At 40.4% G+C, this 16,986-nt stretch overlaps 1 protein-coding gene across 1 annotated transcript in view; it reads right to left on the bottom strand.

Annotated features, from left to right (window-relative positions):
- Positions 1–1,063: 1,063 nt before the first annotated feature.
- The window catches only part of Sptlc3 (serine palmitoyltransferase long chain base subunit 3), a 120,539-nt gene continuing 104,616 nt past the window's right edge, over positions 1,064–16,986 (bottom strand). Inside the window, exons 10-12 of the mRNA XM_075963839.1 lie at positions 15,431–15,566; positions 9,542–9,671; positions 1,064–5,536 (exon numbers count right to left, since the gene is read on the bottom strand). Of these exons, the coding sequence (XP_075819954.1) occupies positions 5,390–5,536; positions 9,542–9,671; positions 15,431–15,566 (413 nt within the window). The 3' untranslated portion in view covers positions 1,064–5,389. The remainder of the gene's footprint in view (positions 5,537–9,541; positions 9,672–15,430; positions 15,567–16,986) is intronic.

Raw genomic sequence — 16,986 nt, 5'->3', positions numbered from 1 at the left:
ACCCGAGTCTTAGAACTCCCCTTCCTGCTCTGGGAGTCAAAACTGCACACTGTTGCCTTCCAAGAAACCTCTGTAAACTTAAACAACAATCCTCAGGAGACGTTGTGTATAGGAGTGTTTAGCCCAGTCTCTAAAGATCATTGGTTTATTAGCTCTCAGAACATCATATACCTACTTCAGAATGTATTCTTAGCTTTAAACCATGGAAATCCCAACTAGCTAAGGAGATAGAGACAGGAAGGGTTCATGTTTGATTCATTTTAATGCTGATGTTATTCCAAAGACTTGTATTTTAATGAGGTTGAAAGGAGGAACAAATTAAGACATCACTGCCTTTTCAAAAGACTCCAGGAAATACTTAGTCATGAAGTGAAATGATTTCCAGGGTTCACTTTAATCTAATGAGGGGGCGAGTGAAGGGGAGGATGAGAAGAGCCTGCTCACGAAGTGACAATGCTTTGAGCAGGATGATAGGTGTATTGGCTTCATCATGCTAGCCTAGTCTACTCTGTGTTTATTTTTTCCATTATAAATTTTAAGTCGGTATCTTAGAAATGAATCTTAAATGATAGGTCACAGGAATCATCTCCAACTAAACAAAATGGTCTTGCTTGTGCTAATGCCTTGTCCTACGCCTCTTCCTGGGAGCTCGATTTGGTTGGTTGTAGGCTAGCTTTGTTCCTTGAGTTTGAGTTAATGCTAAAGGACAACCTCACTTCCCAATTCTGCATGAATATATAATGATTACATATTGTACATGAATTGTACCATATTGTCTGGTTTCAGTGGCCTTCTGCTAGAGTTTGGAAAGCTAGACCTCCTGGCTCATGAGTTGTAGTGTTTGCTCATTTCTATGATGTTAAATTTCCCGATGGGATCAACTTCAAACCCCCATTGCGATGTCATTTAATGATCTGGAAGGATCTGTGCACAATTGGTTCTCATGAAAAGATGCGCCTCTCTAGCTATAGCTACCTCTCCCAGTCACCTCTAGCAAAATTCCTAGGTGAAAATTTCTACCCATCTTTTCCTCCCAGAATGACTGAAACAACATCAACACAAAACCATTTATGAGTTTTATTGTGTCAGTTTTAGTGATTTGTTTATTAAAGTAATATTTTACAGTAAATGGGTCATCTCAAATGTTTCAATGAAACATAAACACATTCACATCCTATATGATGTATTTCACAATGTCATAAAGTAATATACTACAGCAATTGCCTAAAAACAGTCTTCTCTTGTGTGTGTGTGTGTGTGTGTATGTATGTATGTGGTATGTGTGTGTGTAGGCCAAATGCCAGCCTTGAGTGCTGTTCCTCAGAAACCATCTACTTTATTTTCAGAGAGAGGGTCTCTCATTACGACCTGGAGTAATAAGGCTAGGTGGGTTGGCTAGCAAGTCTGAGGAATATACCTGTTTCTGCCTTCCCAGAGCTAAGATTACAGCTTATATCACTGGGGTTGGCTTTTTACATAAGCGTTGGGGGTCAAGTTCAGCTAGATCTTCATGTTTGCTAGGGAAATACATTACTGATGCGCTCTCTCTCCAAAGCAGGAAATACTCTCTCTGATTTACAAAACCCTATGCAGCAGGGTGTAGTGTTGGAAGAGAATAGAACACAAATACTCTGTCACTATCTTCGAAATTAGGACTGTCATAAATAAAAGTATGTATTTAAGATAGTTCAAGTATTCATCAGAACTTAGATTTTAAAATAAGAGTTAGAATTTTATATATCTGTTACTTGTGAAAGAAGATGCAGAGGAACATTGTATATCTGAGGAGCTGGCAAGAATAGCACTCTACTGCAGAGCTGTGATAGTCAGAAGTTGAACTTTTTAAAAGTATGGAAGCCCTAGTCATCCTGCATAAAGCCTGGTAGCCATGCAAGTCTCAAAAATTTCATGAGATTTACCCCCTTGCATTTTAGAAGTTAAGAGTATATCGTCATCTATTGTTTGCAGATATTGTCAGTGAAGTTTTGATTTTGCTGTCATAACTTTTTGTCATTTTATGGAATTATTTGAGGATTTAACTGGGGTTAATTTAAATTTTCAGTTAGCATAAAAAAGTATGGAGAGAAAGGAGGAGAATATTAAAAGAAAAAAAGGGGGCATCTTGTGAGGACCTTTTTAATTGGGTCTGTTTTTCATAGAGACAGATATTCTTTAGAAAATGGCCCATTGAGGAGGAAAGAAGCACTGAGTAACTTCATCTCAGTTTACTAGTATAAACGCCCTTAGACATCAACAAAGAATCAGAAAAGTCTTCTGCTATGTTACAGGAGGCAACTGGTCTACTGAAAGCTCTAATCACGCTTTACAAATTCTGGCATATGTTGGAATTACCTGGTGAGGTTTCCTAAAATGTAATGTCCTGGGAACTGCTGTGATCAGACTCAGTGGTGGTCTGGTGTGACCCACATTGTTTGTCATGTTAACTGGTTTCCTAATCAGTTCTGAAGGAGATGGTTTCTGTCAAACCAAAACATGTCTAAAGGCAGTAAAGCTAAGTTTCCGTGACATGGTCGTGCCATGATAAGTTTGTCATTCCTTCATTATACAAAACTGTCTTCCTTACAAACATCAGCCTGGAACCTTCAGCTTCTGTTTCTCCAAAAGCTGATTTCTAGAACATCTGTCTCTCTGTCATTCAGTCAGATATTCATCTATCTGTTGATTCTCTTCTTTCTTTTCAAAAAAAGGTAAAAGTGCCCATGTCCATGTATGTGTGTATATGGGTACATACACATAAGGTAGTTGGGATGTAAAGCACTATAATTCAGAGAGTCCTTGATCCTAACAGACCCAAACTCTGATTAATAAAACACATTAGTTACTACTGTATTGAAATCAGTCTTAATTAACCTTATAAAAATCAATAGTTCTTACAATGTACAACTTTCTCTATGATATATACTCATATTGCTACACAATGGAGCCAGGGTCTCTCCTCACTCAGGAAGCATTCCACTGGAATTAGAGTTCTTCTCCTAAGTGTATATTCACTGTAGACTCTGACAAAAAATAAGTCTTTTCATATGTGTATGGAAAGGTCACAAGTTGCTACAGGACCCTCAGATCTTAATGAAAAGGGAAGAACCTCCTTCTGGCTCTGTATACCGGGCAGTAAAGTAACTTCTCCATGATTAACTGAGCACAGGTTCCTCCAAGCAAATACTAAGCATGAACACCCTTACTCGGGAAGATACCTGTCCCTCTGGTAGTTTAAAATCTTAGTGCAGGTGTGACCCTGCAGGTGATGATAACAGACCTAGAGAAGAAGGGGGATGCTCACTGTGAGGATGCAGGCATCGATCTCTCTCTGTCCTCTTTACCGCCCTTTTCCTGTTTTGAACTCCAGGTATTCTGCTTTTTATTTAGATGATCTATAAGAAACAACTTCATCGAATGCCCATACTAAAAAGAAAAGACCTAGATATATCTTCCTTGCTTTATGCATCTCTGTGACATTTGTTTTCTCTGCAGAGGTGATGCTGCACCAGTTCACTCGGAAGGACTGAGATCTACTTATCAGGTAAGTCTTTGACAAGCACCTGTGCACATAGTACCTGTTTTCCTCCTTTACCACAGCGTTCCTTCAGCTTTTCAGCAGTTATGAGGCACTTTATAACTGGGGACCACTTTTTAAAAGGATTTATTTTTATTATATTTTAACTATGTGTATGTGTGTGGGTCTGAGTGTGGATATGCCCACGTGAGTCATGGTGCCCATAGAAGCCACAGGCATTAGCTGCCCCAGAGCTGGAGTTACAGGTGATTGTGAACAATACAACCTGGGTGCCGAAAACTGAACTCAGGTTGTCTCTGGAAGAGCGGTAAGTGCTCTCAGCTGCTGAGTCATCTTTCCAGCCTCAAGCGATTCACTTAAAAAAAAAAAAAACCCTTATAATCCACCAGGGGGGCTATACTTTTTAAAAAGCTTTGCATGAGTATCATTTTGTTTTTGAACGATCTTTAAGCATCATTGTTGCCCCAACCAGCATTGGTGTTGCAGGTTGAATTTCTGTCTCCATGCACAGCATGAAAGCTTGGGCCCATCTGTGTCACACAGAGCCAAAGCTCTTTTGAAGTGATTTGTTTACAGTGTCATTTGATGGAGTGGAATGTTCTGTAACTCATTCGAACTGCTACAGAAGCTTGGCTAAAAGGTCAACTCTGCGCTTTGGAGTTTCCAAGTCTGGGCACCATCTGGGAGCTTGTTAAAGATAAGGTTTTCCACTGGCTTTTTCCATACCAACTAGAACCAATTAGCAGAGGACTAATTTTTCAGAGATGCTTATACCGTTTTGTGTGTATGGGGGTGGGGGGGAAGAACCAGAGGTGCACCGAAGTATGCGATACCACTTCTCACCAAACCTGAGTAGACGTGCCATAGGGGATATTATTTCCTGGACCTGTATCTACAGATACACAGCCTTGAAAGAGACAGAGAAAACTCGCTTTTGAATACTTTGTTTAACCAGTCCATTTGGAAATGAGTTTTTAAAGGGAATTGAATTTCACTAGGTACTCAGAATTCAATAGAAAAGTTATTAAGGCCAAACAAGCTAAACTCACTCTTCATGGCACCAGCATCCAGCATCGTTTGGGTTGTTTGAATTTTACTGTGTTAGTCTAGGTTCAACGCTGACTTGTGCTTGCTTTCCTTCTTCCTCTTTAGAAAACGAGTCACGAACTTCCCAGTCCTCAAAAGCTTAACAGCAAAATTGTACGAGAGCACCAGCAGGCAAAAGCAGGTTCACTTCAAAGGCATCTCTGATCACTACTGGACCGCTTTACATCCTCTCCCAAGCATTAATTATGTCTTTTGATACCTGTCCTTGGATAAAGTCGAAATGTGGCAAACAGTAGATGCAGCATTGCCTTCTGTCCTTCCTGGAACTTCCCACGACACGTAGAGACTGTTCCTGGTACTCTTATGGGTGGAACAAGAGACTCAGCTCCTCTCTGTCACTCTTTCTCGTGTGTGCAGATGGCATACTTGAACACACAGCGTGTGTTTTACCCAGGTAAAAAATCAAAATCCTTTCATTTAGTTGGAGCCCTGGAAGGAATCTGACTCAAAAGCTGGAGAGTAGCAGCTAAAACACAGGCTCCTTGCCATGAAAGCACACTCTAAGAAAAGCGTGCTTTACGTGTTTCTGGCGGAGGAGAGGGAGAATGTAAATCTAGAATTATATATTTTTGATTGTGTTGCAGTGGGTTAGAGACATTTAAAGAAATGACAATTTCCCTCACTCGATTAGCTGCGTTGGAAAATAAAACCGCCCTGAAGAAGAGGTAAAATGCAGTCATGCTACTTGTGAGACAAAGGGGGAAGGAGGTCTTCTGGCAGTCTTTTCATCCCACAGAGCCGGGAAACTTAGGCTTCAGGCTCAATGCTCATCTCATCAAAGCTTGCTTCTTTGTCAAAACTCTTCTCATTGTAGAGGGCAGGGTGACCAGACTTCTTGTATGGGAAATACTTCACATTCAGGAGGTCGCCGAGTTTATCAACGACTTCCAAAACCTGCAAGGAGATGTCCTTCCATAAGTTATCTTTAAACTCTGAACTGGTCTACTGTACAGAGCCCAGGTTAACGGCAAGCTTCCCAAAGGCCCATAGCAATGTTGTGCCAGCAAAGTTCCATGTCATTAGGTTGTGGTTTGTAAGTCCTAGAAGAACTTTAATGAACTAATCAATTTGTCTGTGTGGATACATGCATGTGCCCAGGTGTATATGCATGTGTGTATCCACAAATATGATGTATACGCAAATATGATGTATCCACAAATATGATGTATACGCATGTGTGTATACACAAATATGATGGTCACATGACAACCGTGACTGTCGTTCTTCAAGAGTATTCCATGTTGTTTGTTGAGATAGGGCCTCTGGAGCTTGCTGACAAGTGAGTCTTGGGAATTCTCTTTTTCCCTTTGCCTCTCCAGTGTTAGCATTACAAGCACACGTCACTACTCTAGGCTTTATAAAACGTGGGTTCTGGGAACTGAATACAGGCTTGCATGTGAGTGTGTTTCCAACTGACCTGATCTCCCTAAACATACTAGAGCAATATTGGATGATTATTCTTTTTATTTAATGTTTTAAATCAGCATTCTGAATATTCTATTTTAGCAGTGTGAGGAGGAGAGGAACTTAGATGTCTGACTCTCCTAAACCTTTTATTTATTTTAAGACCTGCATATGACCTCATAGAAGAAAATAATAAGGTTGCAGAATACATTGGAGATTATGTCTTCATAACAGAGTAAACCAACAAAATAGAACCCTTGGGGAGCTAATAGCTGCATCTTCAACCCTCTCAAAGCTTACTCCTAACACTTATTTTTAAAATGCTATTTCTACATACCATGCAATAACACAACTTAGACTTAAAAAATTCAAAACTACACATATTTCAATTTTATATTAAGGTCCTTGATGAAGTATGCTTATGACACTGCTGGGAAAGGGAGGGAATTGTTACTGCATTGGGTTTACACTGGAGGTGATTTTAAGAAAGTAGACACAAATTCTGCCTTAGGCACCAACAGGAAGCCACTGGCTGACTAAGCACTTTTCTTTTTTATCTGGGGAGTAAAATCATTACGAAAAGCTACAGCTGTCACTAAGGAGTCAGATAAAGGAGATGCTACGCTAGCCTGTGTTTTTTCTGTTCCCTACCTGGTCTCTGAATGACAACCTCTCTTTCTCTCTTTTCCTTTGTAAGTTTTGCATATGTATGTGTGTTTGTGTGCGTATGCACACACATTCAAGGCATACACACACGTGCCTGTGCATGGAGACCGGGCATAGACAGGGCCAATACTTGCTGTATTGTTTTCCACTTTAGTTTTTGAGGCAGTGTCTCTGACAACCTGAAGTTCACAGGTTCCACAAGATCCAGGACTGTGCCAATCTCTGCTGCTCTGGTGCTGGGATTACAGGCACCCATGCTACCGTACCCAGTTTTTTACGTGAATTCACATATATGTCCTCACGCTTGCAGATGGTCAGCACTTTCCCAACATTACCACCTCCCCAACCCTCTGACTGCCTTTGTCTAATATTGTTTATATTCTATTAGTGTTCATGTTCAGTTGCTAACCTGGTCCCCTGGCTAGTCCACAGGTTCCAGTGTCCCCTTATGTTATTTTAAATAACTGCTCACATGCTTGCATTGAAATGGGTATGTTATGGGTATGATCTTATAAATAACTGTTGAGTTGATATATTAGCGCTTCTAGCATGTCAGGGGTTTCAGAGCAATGAAGAAGTTGCAAAAAGGAGTCCAGGGTCTGATTGCTACAGACAGAGTTGGTTATACTTGAAGTCTTAATGTTGTTTGGACCACAAGAAATAAAAAATCATCTCTGCTACCCATCCCATTCCTGCCACCTTTTGGAGCTAACTCATTGTTTATATCTTCCTTTTGGTTTCTGTAAGGTTTCCTCATCACTGCCTTCTTACTGTCTTGTGTAAACAGGCACAAGCTTTCCTCCACTGTCTTCTCTTTCTCCTTCTCATCCTTCTTTCTGTCTTCTCTTCTTTCTATCTTTCCCCTTTGTCTTTCTCCCTTTCCCCTCCTCCCCCTCTGTCTGTCTTCTGCCCGTCTCTTTCTGTCTCTCCTCTCCTCTGTCTTTGTCTTAGCCTATCTCTCTTGGCTTTCTCCTTTGTCTCTTTGTCTCTCTGTTTCTCCCTCTTCCCATTCTGTCACTACCCTCTTCCCTCATCTCTTTGTCTTTCTCCTCTTCTACCCGCTCCATCTCTCTCTCTAGAGTGTGATTCATCCTTAAATGATACTCTTCATCTTATTCATTGTGTTCTCATTTCTGTTCCTCGCATTCCCATAAAACCTCCCACTCTAAGGAACATTAAGCCCCATGAATTAATTCAATAATTTCTTCTCTTCTCTTACCCTATTTGAACTTTCTTATATTTACATAACATTTCTGTCCTTTTTCTGGAAACTGGTGTTTAGTGTACTTAACAGCATAGTATTCTCCATCCTTCCTGGCAGTTTTAGCTCTGCCTAAATTCCTACCTATTTCCCACCTTCAATTCCATCTCAGAATGTATACGTACCATTGGGGTTTGGCCTGACCACTCTTACTTCTTCCTTAACAATTAGGCTTTCTGTCCTTGACTTTATCAACTCCTCAGTTCCAAAACCTACAGTAGTCCTAGGCTTGCAATATTTTCTGAGTTCTCCAATCAATTTCCACCTTCATCAGTGGCACACACTCTTAAGGCATGGTGCATTCAGTACTTCACCTTATTTCTCCATTCTCATTGAACGTGATCTGATCCTTCCAGTCTGTCTTCTCTCATCCACTGCTTCACCTTCATCCTTCTGTTCAGTAAGACTAGAGATCTAGAGAATTACCTTTGGCCTTCTCTGCTCAGGAATCCCCTCCATCGAATTCCTCATCAGATACTGGCAACTCATGCATTCCCAGTTTGTGTTCATAGATTCATTTCAGTGGTTGTTTTTACCGCCATTGGAACTCTTGCCAACTTTGATTTTGTTTCAAATGACTTCATTTCATTTTTTTTCTCCAGATTCTTTCCTTCCTAACCCACTTGTCATACTTATTTTACTGTGACTGATCATGTTGCTTTAGTGGTCAGAACGACTAAATAATGCTCTGTAATTGTTCTTTAAGAAGGTCCAAATGAAAAGCCACTTTCTTTGTGACTATTCACCACTGTAATAATTCACCCACACCTTTATGCTCCCACAGGTTTCCTTATTTTATTTTCATGGTTAATTTATTCTGCCTGGAATTATTAGTTTGCTCTTAATTTAGTTTTTCAATATTATCTAGTCTTTTTGTTCCAGGTTTTGTTGTATATGATACACACACAGCACTGTTTATAAAAATTCATTGATATTAGTCTTTTCTATAAAACCAAAATTCTGACTTTAATCAAATCATCAGTAAATGCAGTAAATGGATTTCTTTCTTTCCTTCTTTTTAAATTGACAAAATAAGAGCTTAAAATTTTTACACTCAGGTTCATATTTGACACATAGAGAAGGTTTTTTTCCCCCAATTTTCCTTTTTTTCTATTTTTTTTTATTGATTTTATTTCTCTGCTTCCCTCCCTTTCTCTCCCCTCCCCTTGAACCCTCTCCTGTGGTCCCCATGCTCCCAATTTACTCAGGAGATCTTGTCCTTTTCTACTTCCCATGTAGATTGCATCATGTATGTCTCTCTTAGGGTTCTCTTCATTGTCTAGGTTCTCTGGGATTGTGATTTTTTTTACTATCTATTGATTATAGATATTGATATAGATAGATATAGATATCAATATATAGATATTAATATAGATAGATATAGATATTGATGGATATTGTTGACATATCATAGTCATTTGTTTTGTAAAATTTTACAGGGAGTTTCCTTCATCATTAGTTTTTTTATTCTAAGCCACCCGAGAGAACCCTAAGATGGCTCAATAAAAGTACTTGCTCAGAATCCAGGGTATCAGAAGTAGTAATTCTGCCGGTAGATGGGTACTCACTTTATCTAACATCTCCCGAGTATGTGCTGACGAAAGGCAGAACCGTGCCCGACCTTCGGCCAGGGCAGTGGCTGGAAAACCAACAACCACCACCCCGATTTTTTTCTTAAGCAAATGTCTTCCAAAAGCACTTAAGGAAAGGAAAAAAAAGTTTAACAGAGAGAAGTTAGAATCATCCTGCTGAAAAAAAAAGAATATGGTTAGCTGACATGTTCTTTTTAAAATGATATTAAGGAAAGGATGGTTCAACTTGCTCCCACACAATGGACCAAGAAATGGAAGATAATTTGCTGTCCCTCATAGCTGAGTGTGTGCTGTTAGGGAAGCTGACACACTGGTAAGACAGTTGTCAGTCTGGAGCCTTTGATATCCAGCAGAAAACGCTGATGACTGATGCCGGTGAAAGAAGGCTGCACTGGTAAGAACGCCTTGAACTGCAGAGTTGTTGGACTAGAAACCAAACAGCTGGTACGATACAATGACATGAGAAACAATGTTCATGAAATGTAAACATGTATGTTTGAAAAAAATGAACTGCTTAACTGTGGATTTTTGAAGATGGGATACTTAGTGCCAATAATTTGAAGAGCGTGGTGTGAGGGCTTGTAGAAGCCAAGTGAGTGATGGCAAGGGAGGGTCTTCTCATTTGTTTTAAACATTTTTAGTTATGAGTGAATACACCCAGGCATGCACAAGTGGAATAACCTCTTGCGTGGCCTTGAGGGAAACCAGATGATAGGCAAGCAGGGGGGTAAGAGACCCCCACGGGCAGTTGCAGCGTATAGGATGTCCATCATAGGACTGACTACAAAGCTCTCGAAGGCAGGGGAACCTTTATAAGTTCTTCCTTCCATTCATCCTTCTGCTTTTCTTTATTCCAAAGTTAATCTCAGTAATTATCCCAGAATATTAAACTCAAAGTCTAGAAATCCCCTGTTCTAAGAGCCCAGATCAGGTTCAAATGGCAAATATCCCCTAGTGAGTTCTTTTTCTCTTTGGGCTCTGTTGCTCTCGGCAGGAAATCACAATTGCGGAGTAGCGAATCTACCCAGGTCCTCTGGTCTGTTGCTAGCATTAAGAAATTGCTGGTCTATTATGTTAGGCTGGAAACTGACAGCAGCATTGAAACCTTCTAGCCATGATTCAGGAGAAAATGACTGAAGCAGACCGTCTGCTCATTCGTCCATCTTGCTATTTAGTTGTCTGCCTTTTGGTTGCCTCGTGCAGGATGCATTCTGTCAAATAAAGCAGCGGAGAACTGCAAAACCTACTGAACACACAACCCTTCTGGCCCCCTGGCTTGGGCAAGGCGAGGTTTTGTCCTTTGATTTCTACTGAGAAGGTTACAAGGCGGCAAAACTTTCTAGCTGAGAAAGTTTGAAAACAGGGGCTGTTCTTTCTGCCTTCTTGATCACCCTATGGAAGGCTGCCCACGGCACTGCACAGGATGAGAGCCGAGAATTGTCTGAGAAACAAGTCAAGTGCTTTTATTGCTTGACTCCAAACCACCTGACACATGATCTCAGGCCAGTTTTCAGAGTTCCCCGAAGACCATTTCACTGTCGGTATGTTTCCCTTTGTACCAAAGGAAGTGAGTTTTGCCAAAGAATGTGGAACAAAATATACGACTGTTAGTTCGTTAGGATAATCTGGGATCTCCCTGGAACATATCTGAATTTAAAAATTAGACTACTGCACTGAATATAGATAACTGTATTTTATATAATGAGCCTCTGGGCATGTAACCCCCAAAGCATATTGAGCTGCTAAAGACTAAAAGCAAGCATCTGAACCAGCAATAAACGCGATGATGATAAGCATTAGCACTGCGCTGGAGGCAGCGCTATGTCTTGTGTACCAAAGTCTCCAAATGCAAGATAAGGACACATCATGCTCGTGTAGGGGAAGTATAAGCCTGAACCACAGGATAATGTAACATATTATTTATATTTACGCTTTAAGTTTTATACCTATTTACCTATTTTTTTATGTGCGTGTGAGCAGGCATGTGTGTCTTGGCACACGTGTGGAGGTCAGAGGACATCTTTTTAGAGTTAATTTTCTTCTTCCAGTGTGTGGATTCCGGGGATTGAATTCAGATTGTAGGCTTGTGGAGTTATCTTGCCTGCCTTATTTACACATTTTATGGATGACATTACATTGTACTGGAGCACCTAGGATGATTGTACTGTTGTAATACATTTAAACCTACACCTAATTTGAGATTACTTTTAAAAATCTCACATAGGTAGATAAAAGAAGAAATCTTAATTTGTAAGAATATCAAAGATCTAGATTTTTAAAAATTTTATTTTGTGTGTGTAGGTGTGTGTGTAAGTAGGTACTTGTGTGTAGAATGTAGAGGCAGAGGTGAATGTTGGCTGCCTTCCCCTTATTTTATTGTGATATTTGACAATTTCATAGTAAGTACTATATACTATTTCCACCCTGCACTCCCCACTCCAACTTCTCTTAAGTCCTGCCCCCTCCCTCTCGACTTCATTACCTCTTCTTTGTAATTATTACTTTGAAGGAGTCTCTCACTGGATGTGGAGGCTCCTCAATTTGGCTGGGCTGACTGGCCAAGGAGCCCCAAGTACCTGCCTGCCGGTGTCCCCAGAGCTACCATTACAGATGGGCACCTCATGCTTTTACATGAGCGCTGGGGGTCTAAATCTTGGAGGCACTTTGCTAACTCTCTGTGTTTCCTCAGCCCCTAACATCAACATTTTTAAATATGAAAATGAAAACAAGTGCCTTCACCCTGGCTGATACCACTTCCTTCATGTTTCCAAAGCTTCTTTATACATAACCTTTCAATGGAAGAGCATCATAGGCACTTTTCTGTCCTAATGTCCTGCACATTTTGAATCGTCAAAGACAACATTCAAGACTGTTAAGCCCACATTCTCTGTCGCTTTAATGAGGGGTAGACTAAAGCTTGGAAGATTGCTGCAGGTTTCAGAGCCTCGGTTCATGGGCAGAAGAAAATGACATTTAAATTACAACGTGGGTGAACCTAAGAAGGTAATCTGACCTTTGTTAGTCTCATAACCCCATTTATAAACTGGGGGCAAGCATCTTGTCCGCCATGAGTATAAAAAAAAAGCCTTATTTAGAATATAACCAGCATTAGCAATGCTAGCTTCTTCTGAAGAACAACCTTAAGATGTAGGGAACCAGGATCTAGACCTCATGATTGTGTAACTAATGCAGAGTAGCAGGTTATTCAGTACTGTTTTAGGAGTTCTGCTTTCGTTAACTACAGTGCTTACGTTGGAGAGCCAGGCAACCACCCCAACTTCATTTTATGTTCAGTTGAAACTACTACTACTAGTTAGTACATCAAAAGAGCGCAGTGATAATAATGGCTAGGAATAACAGAATGTTTACACCTTCTCAAGAGCTACGTTAAACTCATGCTTTTGAGGTCTCCGAGACCTCAAGCTGGAAGACAATGGTGAGCTCATACCCCCACTTGGTGGCTGAAGGATACTGATCCCCAACTTCTGCTCAGTGTGCTTTCCTGGAGCACCCTTTCAAATGCCTGAAGCTATGCTGGGTCAGGTGCAACCTACATGTGTCCCAGAAGCAGCAGCCAGCGTTGGTGTTATCAATGACACCTGGGTAGACTTTGGGACACGTGGAGTATTTACAGCAAATCTGGGAAAAGACATGGTGGCTCAAACTTTGATACAGCTATAAATGAGGTGAATGGCAGGTTGGGGGAGGGGGCCACAGGACTGTGGTATATTCTACCTAAGTTCTATCCTGTTTCTGTACTGGTTTGGTTTTTGTCCAATGTGTTGGAAACTGAGATTTAGTTTAATCGCTGGCCCCCCAGCACATGCCAACAGGGTTTTTTTTTTTGGAGAAATCTGTCTAGATTGGACTGAGCAGAACATATGATCGAGAGCTCAGAGCAAAGGAGAAAACAAACATGGATGCTTGTTTACAAGAGAAGGGGAAAAGAGAAGACATTTTTTTCCCCTCCAAACTCAGTTTGTGGGGACTGGAGAGATGACTCGGTTGGCAAAAGCCATTGCTGCTCCTGCAGAGGACCCTTGTTTACTTTTCATACACACAAGGCCTTTTCAACCATCTCTACCTGGAGAGCCAGAGGATCTGAAGTACTCCTCTTGTCTCCATGGGCACAACCGTTTCTCTAGACAAAACCTCATCCAAACAAAGCACAAAATGGATAAAAATTTAGAAATTAAAAAAGAGCTCTGTTAAGCACTATAAAAGCAATTAAAGCCATGCAAACAGCAAATCCTGTGTAATTCTTACAATAAAAAGCATAGTTCCAGACGCTGCAGATGCCTTTTCTTTTCTGTTTCTTTAGTGCTGGAGACTGGGCGCCAGCTTTTGTGCATGTACCAGGGAGGCTTTCTCACTGAATTAGATCTTCAGTCCTTTGTTCGGTTCATCTCAGGAAGTGGGCACTAGTTTATCTCATTTCGTACAAGATGAAACTAGTCTTCAGAGGGTTGCTTGTCCAAGGTGCTCCAAGTAAGAAGATGGGCCAACACTCTGATTCTGAACCTCTTACCACAATATTAAAAATAATGGTTACATGAAGTATGTTGTATTAGTAAATTTGAAATGTATTTGAATTTCGGGAATATTAGTACACTGTTGGGTAACTATATATAACAATGACATATTGTATATTCTAAAATCTCAAAGAAGGTTTTTGAATATTTTCACTATGATGAAATGATAAATGTTTGTGAAAATAGTTGTTTCCCCTGATTTAGTCACTATATAAATAAATATAGATATATGTACATATTTATGTGTGTAGATACATATAACAATTACATAATACCCTATTAACTGCATAATTTTTATATTTTATCTATCAGTGTAAAACAGATGTAATCTAAAACATGCTACTTTTTCTATGAGAGGACTCCTCATTGGATTAGTCACAATTCTAACTTGTGAGACTCTACTTCTGCCCCCTCTTCCTCACACTTCTTCCTGTTCTCACTCCAGTGTTGTGCATTGTGAAGCTCACCAAGCTCATGCTGAGTGCCTTCTTTTGAGCTATGATAAAATATTAGTTATGCTCTTAGTTTGAAATCTTACAGAGCATTCTATTTACCCAGTCGTTTTGAATAAGTGCATGTGTTCTTTTGTGCCCTCAAACATTAGAAGCTAGAGGGTTTAGACTGGTGGATCCTTAGAATTCCCATTGTCACTCCCCGCCTGCCATTACACTGAGCAGAATGGTGCTGTATTCTTTCTCCTTGGACAGGCAGTCCCTTGTTTTTCTGACCTACGTTTGTGAACAAAGGGCCAACTGATTCTAATGTCGCGGCCTACTACTAAAGAACTCACTCACGTGTGTGCTCCGATTGCTTGATGTTTTTCTGTGGAAGATGACACAAGGATATGTTTAGAAGAATCAGGTTTTTGAGAATTTATGATTCTCATCGGCTCTGCATGAGTTCTCAATAGTCTAAGCTCCAACTACTTTTAACGCTATGGTTGGTATTATAAATTATTTACATCTTCAGATGCATGGTGGGTCAAACGGAAAGCTCTAATCCTGAGGTTATGTGTTGGAGGAATAGTCTTGGTTCAGAAAAAGGCTCAAAAAACCACCTTTCTTACAGATGAGATAAATCATTTCCCTAAATTTCCAGAGCATGAAAATGAAAAAGGAGGGGTGAGTCTCAGCATCTGTCTTTTTTTTTTTTCCTGGAAGTTACATAGAAAATGTCCTGAAGATGCTGGCAGGTGACTCCTGAGAAGCTGTGTGTCTGAGGTCAGAACTCAAGCACATAATCTAATTCATGCCCAGAAAGCATCATGGTGTCAAATACGCTATCTCAGTCATGACACACTGGGCATTGCTATGATTCTGTGTTGGATACTCACGATACTTTAGCAGGCATGTACAGGAGCACAGGGATGATGGGAGAGTGGTCATCTCCGTAGATGATGAATCCCATCTCTATCAGCCTCTGTCGGAAGTATTTTATGTTTCTTGTAAGTTGCTGTATTCTCTGCAGACCTGGAAGGAGACAGGCATGACACCCTTTAATCCCCCAAAGGAGGAGGGAAGTAAAGGTCAGGTTGATACAAACATTTTCTCAGCCAGGAAGGGCTGGAAATAGGATGATCAGATACAAGTATTGTGTTATGCCTGGGAGACAAAATGGGAAAAGGGTGTGCTTAGAGATGCAAGCAAGTCGCAGGACCAGTGGAACAGGTACCTCTTGTGTATATAGTCTAAGCCAAGTGTTTAAATCACTAACTCAGGAGAAGGGAGTGTAATAAGAAAGGCATGCACACACACACACACACACACACACACACACACACACACAAAATTAGTTGTTGGTAACATTCTTTATCCCAATCAAACCAGCCCATTAAATTCTTAGACTAAGTCTCTAATCAAAGGGAAAATCACCTAACCTCAATTTAAAGAAGTAGCATGCCTTGGAAAAAAGGATGGAGCCAGCTGAGACCAGGGCAGCTTCACTTGTTAGCAGGAGAGAGGGAGAAAGGAATAGGGAATGTCTGCTTTTCTCAACCAGAAAGGAAAGACAACTTTTGTTTAAAACAGGTAAGGCAAAAGATATTGATGCTTCTGTTCAATTCAAAGATCATCCTCTGTCCAAGACATGTACCTCAGTCCCATGGTCACAGTCATAGAATGACAAAGGGAATTGAAGAGAAGACAAAGTTCTGAGGAAATCTGCTTACATCAGTCCTTCCTTCTAGAGGGTATTGGTGAACAAGCCAGCCAGAATTAGTGAGCGTTTGCTCAATGAGAATGAATAGGATTCAATATTCTAGGTGTCCTAAATGTTAACTCAGTGTGAGCATTTGGCAGAAGGTTGCTATTCAGCCAGAATTTGTGCCACCGTAGTTGTGGCTGTCTCTAGCTGGCTTCCATTCTGATTGGTCAGGTGCTCATTTAAATTGGACTGAGGTTGCAAGCTAGAAGTTATCCAGCATTTTAAATATTACTTATAGGTGTTTGTAACTCTCCAGAGAACAAAAGTGAACATTCCAAGGAACATGTTAGTTGCTGTTATCTTGGTCCTTGAGCTGTGGGCATCCCTAATTCAGCGTTTTTCCTCCTGTAGATAATGATGTTTGAGTGAACCTGGTACATTTCATCTTTGCTGCAATGAATGGGACAGCTGGAACAATCCATCCTTCTGATTGTTGGTTCAATGATGGAATGGAATTTGCATATATCTATCTTAGTCTCGGATCCACTGAAGAAGTGAAAGGATGGGAAGCTAGATCTTTGTCAACACATTGAGAAAATCTGCCAAGAATGTTATTGACTCAGACAAAAGTCCAAGGCACAAGATAGTGAGGGTCTTAAATGAAACCCTTGCATTTAGCCATGGCTAAATCCTAACATCATTTGAACTTTCTATTATGTGAACCAATAAGTGATCTTGTCTGCCACC

Source organism: Microtus pennsylvanicus, chromosome 2 (genome assembly GCF_037038515.1).
Source record: "Microtus pennsylvanicus isolate mMicPen1 chromosome 2, mMicPen1.hap1, whole genome shotgun sequence".
NCBI lineage: Eukaryota > Metazoa > Chordata > Mammalia > Rodentia > Cricetidae > Microtus > Microtus pennsylvanicus.
This window is presented reverse-complemented; position numbering and strand designations above follow the sequence as displayed.